The 11,882-nt window shown below is 38.7% G+C and overlaps 1 protein-coding gene across 1 annotated transcript in view; it reads left to right on the top strand.

Annotated features, from left to right (window-relative positions):
* KLHDC1 (kelch domain containing 1) overlaps nucleotides 1-11,882 on the top strand; it is a 49,254-nt gene that overhangs the window by 26,312 nt on the left and 11,060 nt on the right. Inside the window, exons 9-11 of the mRNA XM_011999771.1 lie at nucleotides 1,983-2,095; nucleotides 3,897-3,969; nucleotides 9,580-9,664. Coding sequence (XP_011855161.1) covers nucleotides 1,983-2,095; nucleotides 3,897-3,969; nucleotides 9,580-9,664 — 271 coding nt within the window. The remainder of the gene's footprint in view (nucleotides 1-1,982; nucleotides 2,096-3,896; nucleotides 3,970-9,579; nucleotides 9,665-11,882) is intronic.

Genomic DNA, 11,882 nt, shown 5'->3' with positions numbered 1-11,882 from the left:
TTGGGAGGCCGAGGCGGGTGGATCACCTGAGGTCGGGAGTTTGAGAACAGCCTGGCCAACGTGGTGAAACCCCGGCTCTACTAAAAATACAAAAAAAGTAAGGTATGGTGGCGGATGCCTGTAATCCCAGCCACTCGGGAGGCTGAGGCAGGAGAATCACTTGAACCCAGGAGGTAGAGGGTGCAGTGAGCCAAGATCGTGCCACTGCACTCCAGCCTGGCCAATAAGAGTGAAACTCTGTCTCAAAAAATAATAATAATAATAAAAATAAAATGTGGCAGGCGCAGTGGTGCACACCTGTAATCCCAGTACTTTGGGAGGCCGAGACAGATGGATCACCTGAAGTCAGGAGTTCTTCACAAGCCTGACTAACATAGTGAAACCCGGTCTCTACTAAATACAAAACAATTAGCCAGGTGTATTGGCGCATGCTTGTAAACTGAGCTACTCAGGAAGCTGAGACAGGAGAATTGCTTGTACCTGGGAGGCGGAGGTTGCAGTGAGCTGAGATCACGCTATTGCACTCCAGCGTGGGAAACAAGAATGAAACTCCGCCTCAAAAAAAAAAGTTTCTTATAATTAACACAAACAGTAAAAATATTTCCGTTTTGTAAAAAACAAATTATATCTTCCAAAAATGGCCTGTGTTATTCTGGAACATTCCAGACTGTGGAAGAATGGTATCTTTTCACCTCCTAAATTAAATTATTTTGCTTCTAACTTACGCTTTTTAATTTAATTTTATTATTATTATTATTATTTTTGGAGAGGGAGTTTCGCTCTTGTTGCCCCGGCTGGAATGCAATGGCACGACCTCGGCTCACTGCAACCTCCACTTCCCAGGTTCTAGCGATTCTCCTGCCTCAGCTTCCCGAGTAGCTGGGATTACAGGCACATGCCACCAGGCCCAGCTATAAGTTATGCTTATGTTTTTATTTTTCATGCCCCATCTATTTTAAATGTCCCCCTTATTATTATGATTATTCTTGTTGTTCTGTTTTCTTTTGTTTTAAGAGACAGTGTCTCTATTTTGCTCAGGATGGTCTGTCTAGCTCCTGGGCTCGAGCAATCCTCCTGCCTTGGCTTCCCAAAATGCTGGGATTACAGTAGTGAGCCACTGTGCCTGGCCTTGTTTTTATTTTTATTTTTTTGAGAAATCCTCAGAGGTTTACCCTGGATCTGGAATGACTTTCATGCTTTTACTCTGAAGTTAGAATAGCTAGCGTTTTTCAGAGGAAGATAATGTTTTGGGAAATTCTAGAAGTAGATCAAAGTAAAAACAATATAAAAACCCATAATATCCTTGGGGAAATCAGCTAAAAACACAAAATTAACCATGAAACAACAGTAAAAAGTTACAGACATGAAAAAAAATTGTGTTGAAAAACTGAGGGAGCAGCTGATTAGCCAATAAGAATGATGCTGAGTATGCATTGTGAATTAATGGAGAATTGACTTTTTTTTTTCTTGGAGAAGCAGTCTCGCTCTGTCACCCAGGCTGGAGTGTAGTGGCGCAAACTTGGCTCACTGCAACCTCCATCGCCCGGGTTCAAGCAGTTCTCCTGCCTCAGCCTCCGGAGTAGCTGGGACTACAGGCGCATGCTGCCATGCCCGGCTAATTTTTTGTATTTTAGTAGAGACAGGGTTTCACCGTGCTGCCCGGTCTGATCTCGAACTCCTGAGCTCAGGCAATCCACCCGCCTTGGCCTCCCAAAGTGTTGGGATTACAGGCGTGAGCCACCATGTTGGGCTGAGAATTGACTTTTATTTTCACTCCGTAGCCAGGTGGAATGGTCATTAAATGGAAAGATTTTTAAAATTCATCTAAGAATTTAATAATGTTTTTCAAATATTCATGTAGGTGGGACTAGTAAAAGTTTTTTGGAGCAGTGAGGGCAGATTTTTTTAAGATCTAAGATGATTAAAAAATCTTTTCTTTTGATTAACATAGTACCTAGACTTTTTTTCCCCCCTTGCCACAGGATTACTATTAATGGAGAAAGCCCAAAACATCGGTCATGGCATACTTTAACACCTATAGCTGATGATAAACTTTTCCTATGTGGTGGATTAAGTGCAGATAATATCCCATTAAGTAAGTTGATTAAAGTTTGGCTATAATTATTATCTCATTCTTTTTTCTTAATTGTATTTCATAGTTACGGTGAAGTAAATCTTTCTTTTTTCCTGTTTTTCTGGTTTGCCTTTATCTTCAACTGTTTTCTTGCATGAATTGTGACCTCTTTGGTTTTGTACCCTTGGCTCTCCACATTCACCTGTTTTCTAGGGAAAGAGAAGAGGAAGGGTGATTGAAGCTAGATTAAATAAAGCCCCTTTCTACTACTATATTCTGTGATTCTGTGTCCACTGATTTTTGATCCAGATGCTTGTACTGTAGGGTAGGATGCTTGCACTGTTCGCTTGTGCTATACTCCAGGCTGGGGGGTTTTCTTAGAAGGCCCTGGAAAGACAAAGTGGGAAGCCCAGTTGCTTCTCTTTTTGTTCCAAAGCTGTAGAGGAAAGTGTTTAGCTAGATTTTTTAAACTCCTATCATTGCTGGTCCCGGTGGCTGTGGGTTTTGGAATGCAGTTTTTCTTTCAGCAGTAAAATAGTGGCATCAGGATAGACAGATGACCAAGAATATCGACTTCTTAATTGGCATGTTAGATGTTTTGTGTTTTCTATTTTCTTTTCTTTTTTTTCCTCTTTTTTTTTTTTTTTTTTTTTTTTTGAGGTGGAGTCTTGCTCTGTGGCCCAGGCTAGAGTGCAATGGCGCAATCTCGGCTCACTGCAAGCTCCACCTCCCGGGTTCAAGCGATTCTCCTTCCTCAGGCTCCTGAGTAGCTGGGATTACAGGTGCCCACCACCATGCCCAGCTAATTTTTGTATTTTTAGTAGAGGTAGGGTTTTGCCGTGTTGGCCAGGCTGGTCTCGAATTCCTGACCTCGTGATCCACTCGCCTCAGCTTCCCAAAGTGCTGGGACTACAGGTGTCAGCCACCAAACCCAGCCGTTTTCTGTTTTCTTAACCTAGAAGTTTTCTATGGCTAGAGATGTTTTCATTCAGAAACATTATATACTATTAAAACATTTATATAATTATATATTAGGGTCTGGAAACAAATATTTTCCGACAAAAGTTTATTGAGCATCAGCTGTGTGTCTGGCAGTCAGCTGGCCACCAAACAAATTCCAGAGGTTAGTTGGAGAAACAACAGTTCCTAGTAGGAGATGTTAGTTATTCTTGCATATTATTATACTTCTCCAATTTGTGAGATTTTTAATTAAAAGAGATTGGGAATCTAACAAAAAACTAACATCTGTACATTTCACTAGGGGCTGTTTAATATCATATCTTCATGATCTCTAGTGTTTTTAGGTCCTGTTTTCTGTTTTTGGTCATTGACCTATGGGAAATTAAATGTCCTAACTCATAAGCTAGTCTATTTCCTCCCTTAAAGATTCCATTTCAGTATAAGATTTGTTCATATGGATATTCGATGATCCCAAGAAATTTTTTTGTTTGGTTGACTTCATAATGGCATTGTGGTTATGTAAAAAATGTCCTTTTATTTTCAGTAATGCATACTGAAGTATGTATGGGGAAAATGATAGGAGATCTAGGATTTCATTTAGAAAAATTAAGCAATAATAACAAAAAGATAAGTGGAGCACTTGTAGTCTTGATGTGCATGTCTTGATGGTTGTTGAATCTGCAGTATATGGAAGTTCATTGTCATGGTCACTCTACTTTTGTAAATGTTTGAAAATTTGTGTGGTAAAATAGGCGCACTCAGAAAAGATAGTCATTTAAATGTAGCATGATACATTTGGGGGAAAATTAAAATTGTATCTCAAAGACCTAATCTTATTTTCTGAACCGTCATGATATTGCAGGTGATGGTTGGATTCATAATGTCACAACAAATTGTTGGAAACAACTTACACATTTACCTAAAACAAGACCTAGGTAAGTCTAGAAATTCACAAATAGTAAAATCATTAAGAATTTTTAAAGTATTAAAATATAGTACCAAATTTATAGTGTTTGCCATTGAAACCATAAGCCATTAAGAAGGATATCTTTCAAATGAGCTTGATGTTACCTAAATAATTTATTATTTTAATTATATCTGACTGTTAGAAATGATGTATCCAGTTTTCACCCATATTTGCATATTTGAAAATGTTATTCTTTTAGGTAAAAGCATAATCTTGCCTGATAACTGTGAAAATTAAGATAATTAAAATCATCATATGAGATTAATATTTTTAATATTAATATTTTTAATAAGCAGACAAAAATGGGGTTGGCTTTAATAGTAGTTATTTGTTTTTGGAAGAGGTTTAAAGCAAATTAATCAGGGAATTTGCTTCCATGTTGATTCAGTGGATGGCAGGTTATTATTAATCTTTATTAGCTGCATGATGTATTCATTGATGGAAATTTTTTGAAAATGAAAATGTTATTTATGGTGTATCATAGGATTAAAAATTTTAGAAGTTATATACTATTATTAGACTACAAAGAAAACTACATTTGTACTGTAATTCTTATTGTTTTCTAATTTTATTGAATAGTATAATAATATCTTCATAGGAAGTTCAGATTCAGCACATTATGATCATTATAATTGGTAATTCTTTTTTACGCTATGTATTTTAGAATTTTAAAAATACAGATTATTTATGCTAGTGTGAAATCAATTTAATGATATGTATTTTTGTTATTTAATAAATGATAGCTTACTTGAGAAACAGACCTGAAAATATTTATATTTATTTTGGTATATGTGTCTATATTAATATTCACAATATATTTAGAATTCATAATTGCAATTGTGATTCTTATGTTTTCATATAAAAACATTCATTGGAATGTATTACTTTAACAATTCTGGCTCTTTTGAAATTTTTTTTTTTTTAATGTAAAGAGTTTTGTACTAAGACATGGGAGCCTAGAGTTCCAGTCCTTGCTCAGCTACTACCTACTTCTTTGGCTTTGAAAAGTCACTTAAAGAAACTGAGCATTGGCCAGGTGTGGTGGCTCACGCCTATTAATCCCAGCACTTTGGGAGGCCGAGGCAGGAGGATCACTTGAGTCCAGGAGTTTGAGACCAGCCTGGGCAACATAGTGAGACCCCATCTCTACAGTTTTGTTTTTTTTTAAAGGCCGGGTGTGGTGGTGCACACCCGTAGTCCCAGCTACTTGGGAGGCTGAGGTGGGAGGATCACTTGATCCCAGGAGGTTGAGGTTGTAGTGAGCTGAGATGTGCCACTGCACTCCAGCCTGGGTAACACAGACCCCGTCTCAAAAAAAGAAAGAAAGAAAGAAACTGAGCATCGATTTCTTCATCTCTGAAATAAGAGAGTTGGACTAGATAATCTCTTAGTTTATTCCAGTTGTTTGATTGTATGAATGCATTAATTATAGACCAAAGTATTAGTAAAAATGTTTAATTTTAAAGTTGCTCCTATTTTATATTTCAACCCTTAATGAGTAATTAGAGCAACACAACTATTATCTATAATATACTATTAGTTAGAACTAGAGCTATGTAAAGAGATTTCTTTTAATTCAGCTGATGTGTCATGTAAATAATATGCTTTATTAGAATGTTTAGGTGATAAGTTTAGAGCAGCTGTGAAAGGACATAAACTATCAGTCTGTAGAAAAAACATCAGGTTGCAAGCTAGATGTCACCAAAATCAAGGCAGGAAAGGCTTTCCAGTGTTCTTCGATGATGAAATCCAGGCCAGAGTTTCCCTAAGGCAGATAAGACAGAGGCAGATCTACAGGTATGAGGTGAGGAGGAGAACAGGTGGGATACAGTTGAGTGTAAGGAGAACATATATATGTGTGTGTGTGTGTGTATATATATATATATACACACTAATTTTTATAAAAGTGACAATTTAGCTAAGATCTTTAAGCAATTTGTGCAAACTTTTCAAGTTGTAATTTGAAATGTAAGCTGCCCAATTCTCCTCTTAGAACTCTACAGCAAGGTTTCTCAACCTTGGCATTGCTGACATTTTAGACCACATAATTCTTTGTCATGAGGGTGTCCTGTGCATTGTAGTATGTTTAGCAGTATCCCTGTCCTTTACCCAGTAGATACCAGTTGTACTACCTTTTCTCTCCCAAGTTGTGACGACTAAAAATATCTCCATATACTGTGAAATGCCTCTTTAGGGGACAAATTGCCCCTGGTTGAGAACAACTGTTCTACAGTGTAGCACTCCTATTCTCTGGGTCTCACCTTCAATAAACCTATGGCTGAAAAGCCATATATATAGCCAGACCTGATAGCCTGTAGAGTTGGCTATCAGCAAGGACCCTTTTTTATGTGTCTGAAAAAGATGTTGGAGAAAATATTAGTATATAGAGCCCCAAGTACTGTTGGATCTGGTGAGTATCGCCAAGGTTACACATAACCTTCTCTCCAGGAAATTATTCTGTTCCTTCCCATGTATGAGAGCATTTTTTGTATTCTCTCTCCTTTACCTAACCCTCTTCCAGTCCCCATCCTCAACCCCACCACATAGTCTGGGTTCTTGTTGAAGATTTATATCAATGTATCATCTAAGATAAGAGTTGGAGAATTGGGCAGAGTATTTCCCAAACAACATCTCTAATGACTTGGTTCCATTTTGGGCCACAAGTGCATTTGTCATTAAATGTGTACGTGATTGTCTGAGGAAAGTATTTCGTTTAACGAATTGTGCATAATTCCACTGTTTGCACTTGTGAAATTTAAGTAAAAGGGATTAACGTACTAAAAATTAGTTATGTGTCCCAGTTCCTGGGAAGTAGAAAAAATAAAATAAGTTGTGTGGTAATAAAATAAGTTATGATTTATAATTGTTTTAGGTATCTGCTGCTTTAACAGTTGGTATATTAAGAAAAGTAATCAAGGCCAGGTGTGGTGGCTCACGCCTGTAATCCCAGCACTTTGGGAGGCCAAGGTGAGAGGATTGCTTGAGCCCAGGAGTTCGAGACCAGCCTGGATAATACAGTGAAACCCCATCTCTGAAGAAAAAAAAACAAAAAACAAATTAGCTAGGTGTGGTGGCGTGTGCCTATAGTCCCAGCTACTCAGGAGGCTGAGGTGGAAGGATTGCTTGAGCCCGGGAGACAGAGGATGGAGGAAGTGGAGATTGTGCCACTGCACTCCAGCCTGGGTGACAGAGCCAGATCCTGTCTCAAAAAAAAGAAAGAAAAGAAAAGGAATCAAAGTACTCTAAAAGTCAAAGCAATGACTATGTAAAAATCCCTAATTTACTCTCTAAAATTGGGAAAGTTTTTTGAGAGTTCTCATACTCTGGAAATATTCAACTTTGTAAAACCATAAAATTAGTATTTGGTTTTTTTTTTTGTTTTTTGAGATGGAGTCTCAGTCTGTCATCAGGCTGGAGTGCAGTGGCATGATCTTGGCTCACTGCGACCTCTGCCTCCCGGGTTCAAGCGATCCTCCTGCCTCAGCCTCCTGAGTAGCTGGGACTACAGGAGAAAATTATTGTTTGTTAATAATGTGATACTGGAAATAGACGTGAGCTATCAGACCACTTCCAAAAGAGCATTAGATGCTCTACTCCTTTGTGAAATAATTTGTATATATGATGACTGAATATATTATGTTGTTTTCTTGATATTTATTTTTGTTTGGTTGGTTGTTGTTTTTTTGTTTGTTTGTTTGTTTGAATCGGAGGCTCACTCTATCGCCCAGGCTGGAGTGCATGGAGAAATAATTTGTGTATCTAATCACTGAATATATTATGTTTTTTTTTTCATGTTTGCTTTTGTTTGGTTGTTTTTTTGTTTGTTCGTTTGTTTTTTTTGAGTTGGAGTCTCGCTCTGTCGTCCAGGCTGGGGTGCAGTGGTGTGATCTCGGCTCACTACAACCTCCACCTCCTGGGTTCAAGCAGTTCTCCTGCCTCAGCCTTCTAAGTAGCTGGGATTACAGGCATGTGCCAATACGCTCAGCTAATTTTTTTTTTATTTTTAGTAGAGATGGAGTTTCACCATGTTGGTCAGGCTGATCTTGAACTCCTGTCCTTGTGATCTGCCCATCTCAGCCTCCCAAAGTTCTGGGATTACAGGCTTGAGCCACCGTGCCCAGCCTCATGTTTGCTTTTGTTATTCACAAGTTTTCGAGCAGAAAACTGGGTACAGAACACCACATGAGGCATTTTTAAGAAACCATAAAATTAGATTCCCCAAGTTCCCATGGTGTGCTGGTAATGGCCAACAACCACTCTCTAGAGTGTGAGGATGCCCTAATTTGTAGCATTTGCTGATTTCCAAGGTGTAAATACTCCTACCCTGGCCAATTTCAAGCTTCCAACGTGATGTCACTGCACATGGAGTTGGATGCAGATATGCACAATCAGCTTCTGCTAGCCAGTAAGCCTATTCCAGCACACCACTGTGACAATTTCTTACCTCAAGGACCTCGTAATCTTAGGTAGCTAGTCAAACAGCTAAAGTAGCATACAGAGCAGTTCATCTTCAAATGTAAGTGAGGCGAGTATAAAATGAGCACATAAACATTAAAGGGTGCTGAATAGAGATGGTAACAGGACCAGTTTTGGGTAGGTATTTGGAATACTTCCTGGGTGTTTGGAGCCTGTTTTTAAGGCCCAGTAAGAATGGCTTATTATTCTAAGCATGAGAAACAGAGTGAACAAAAGCCTAGAGATAGATAATAAGCTTTTCTCATAGGGGAAGCAAGGAAATGAATTTAGCTAAGTAGAGGGCTCATTTAGGAAGAAGCCAAGAATTTAGATTTGTGGGAAAAAGAAACAGTGGTTGATCACAAATATTAGGCTAGGAAAAACAGCCATTGGTAGCGCAGATACTTCCTCATCAGGAAATTTCCATGGTTAGAAACAATATTTGAAAAATATTTGTTATTAGCCATGTGTAGCTGGGGGAGATGAGAGACTGAAAAGCTAGGAACGTATTATGGTGTTCTGTACTCCGAGTCAAGAGTAGTGTGACAATGGAAATGTGAAGGAGTGCCAAACTGGATTTGTTGGGTGATGGGGAGCATAGAGTAGGAAAAAAAGAGGCAAAAATTATAAGAACAGTAACATGGCAGATAGTAATAAGAAAACTGGGAAAGTGCCTGTTTCAGCAATAAGGTGATCAGTTCCTTTTTAATTTATTTCACTGTAGGAATAATATGTATGTGAAAAAAAGGTTATAAAAATATTGAAGGATATAATAGGGTTATTAAGAGTCATCTCTGGCTGCGTGTGGTGGCTCATGCCTATAATCCCAGCACTTCGGGAGACCGAGGCAGGAGGATTACCTGATCCCAGGAGTTCAAAACTAGCCTCATCTCTTTAAAAAACAAAAACAAAAAACAGAGAGCGTCATCTCCTTAATGGTGTGATTTAATGAACTCTAGAGGAATCTTTGTAACCCCTTTTAGGATATTCCAGAGGTTCAAATTCAATCATGTCTCTTTTAAATAGATTACATTTTAGAGTATGAAATTTAGAATTGATTTATATATAATATACAGTTTCTTCCATGACAATGTTTCACTCTGTTTATAATTTTCAATCACAGGTTATGGCACACAGCCTGTTTGGGAAAAGAAAATGAAATAATGGTATTTGGTGGGAGCAAAGATGACTTACTTGCCTTGGATACAGTAAGAAAATTTTATATCTAAATATGTCCTCTGAGTAGTTGTGTTATTCAGCCTAAATGGCTATTCAGCAGGAGTGTTGATATTCTAACATTGCAAAATATGAAGGGCATGAAATGTTACTCTGTGGTTTAAATGATCTTCAGGATGACTGGCTTTTTTTTTTTTTTTTTTTTTGAGATGGAGTCTTGCTCTGTCGCCCAGGCTGGAGTGCAGTGGCACGATGTCGGCTCACTGCAAGCTTCACCTCCCGGGTTCATGCCATTCTCCTGCCTCAGCCTCCTGAGAAGCTGGGACTACAGGCGCCCGCCACCATGCCCAGCTAATTTTTTGTATTTTCAGTAGAGATGGGGTTTCACCGTGTTAGCCAGGACAGTCTCGATCTCCTGACCTCATGATCCACCCGCCTCGGCCTCCCAAAGTGCTGGGATTGCAGGTGTGAACCACCGCGCCCAGCAAGAATGACTGGCTTTTATGAAGCCTTTCTGGATATTTTGGATTTACGAATCAAAATAGGTCTATTAGTTTGATTATCCAAATTATTAAGAAGACCTTTTAAAGGATAACTCCTCTTTCTCTTTTCTCTTACATGGGTTTCTCTAATATTATTGAATTAAAATATTTGTATGTAGGCCAGATGTAGTTGCCTACGCCTCTAATCCCAGCACTTTGGGAGGCCAAGGCAGGCAAATCAGTTGAGGCCAGGAGTTCGAGACCAGCCTGGTCAACATAGCAAAAACCCATCTCCACTAAAAATACAAAAATGACCCAGGTGCGGAGACGCATGCCTGTAGTCCCAGCTACTTGGGAGGCTGAGGCATGAGAATCGCTTGAACCCAGGAGGTGGAGGTTGCAGCAAACCAAGATCATGCCATTGCACTCCAGTCTGGGTGACAGAGCGAGACCCTGTCTCAAAGAAATACATATTTGTATCTAATATTTGATACATAAAAAGAATATTAATCATGTAGATTCTAAGTATAATAAATACCCATTAATTTTGTTAGCTAATTTTAGAGTTAGAACATCATCAGTACTGTTGAAGCCACTTGATTATTCCTTCTGAATCTTACCTCCTAGCTTCTTCCCTCAAGAGGAAACGACTTTGTTGAAATATTTCAAGTATATTCTTTTTTATTTTTTTGAGCCAGGGTTTCGCTATTGCCCAGGCTGGAGTGCAGTGGCATGATCTCGGTTCACTGCAACATCTACCTCCTGAGTTCAAGCGATTCACCTGCCTCAGCCTCCCAAGTAGCTGGGATTACAGGTGTGTGCCACCATGCCTGGTTAATTTTTTGTATTTTTAGTAGAGATGAGGTTTCACCATGTTGGTCAGGCTGGTCTTGAACTCGTGACCTCAAGTGATCCACTCACCTCAGCCTCCCAAAGTGCAGGGATTACAGGCATCAGCACCGTGCCTGGCCTAGTCTCTTTTTCACTGTGTATCTTTTACCACTGCTTTACTCAGCTGTTTTACATTTAGTTTAAAGCATTGCAATTTTAAAATTTGATAAAACTAAGGTCAAAGGTATAAATGAATAGCATTTGGAGAGTATGGTTCTTTCACTCCTAGCACCCTGGGAAATTCAGAGCAGGGCGGCCATATTTATATACTCTACACAATGGGACAGTTCAGGAACGATTTGTCTGGTTTCGTGTAGTGCACTCAAAAATAGAGCATTCTGAGCCATCAGGGATGGGGTACTGCGAGCCAGAGCCTAATCCAGAGGGCAATAGCTCCCTTTCATCTCTTGAGGCACAGTTATCTCCAGAGCTTCTCCTATGGAGTGGCAAACTCCAAAATAGGATGGCTTCTCTCCAGGGAATTTGCTTTATTTTGTAGTTATGAAGCCCCTAACTTAAATGTTTTGTATATTGAAAGTTTTAGAGCTTTCTTTGGCTGAGAATTCAGTGCTTCACTAAAAGATTAAAACTACAACTTTGCATTTATTAAAAAAGCAAATTTTGTGGTTTGTCTTCTCTTTCTTGGCACTAGAAATCTTCATTTAGGATGCAAAGTTTATCATGAAAATAGGAATTCTGATTAAAAGTATGATCATAAATTATGAAATTCTAAAGACCTATTTGAAAGGATTAGATAAATTTTCTGTAACTTTTCTACCACATTAACTTTTAGATGAGAGAGTCATTATTCAAATAATCTTGAGATCTTGACTTTCAAATTAAGAATTCCCGGGGAGGACTGGGCGTGGTGACTCAC

This window comes from Mandrillus leucophaeus, unplaced genomic scaffold, assembly GCF_000951045.1.
Source record: "Mandrillus leucophaeus isolate KB7577 unplaced genomic scaffold, Mleu.le_1.0 Scaffold60, whole genome shotgun sequence".
Lineage (NCBI taxonomy): Eukaryota > Metazoa > Chordata > Mammalia > Primates > Cercopithecidae > Mandrillus > Mandrillus leucophaeus.
Note: the sequence above shows the minus strand (reverse complement) of the source record. Positions and strands in the feature narration are given on the sequence as shown.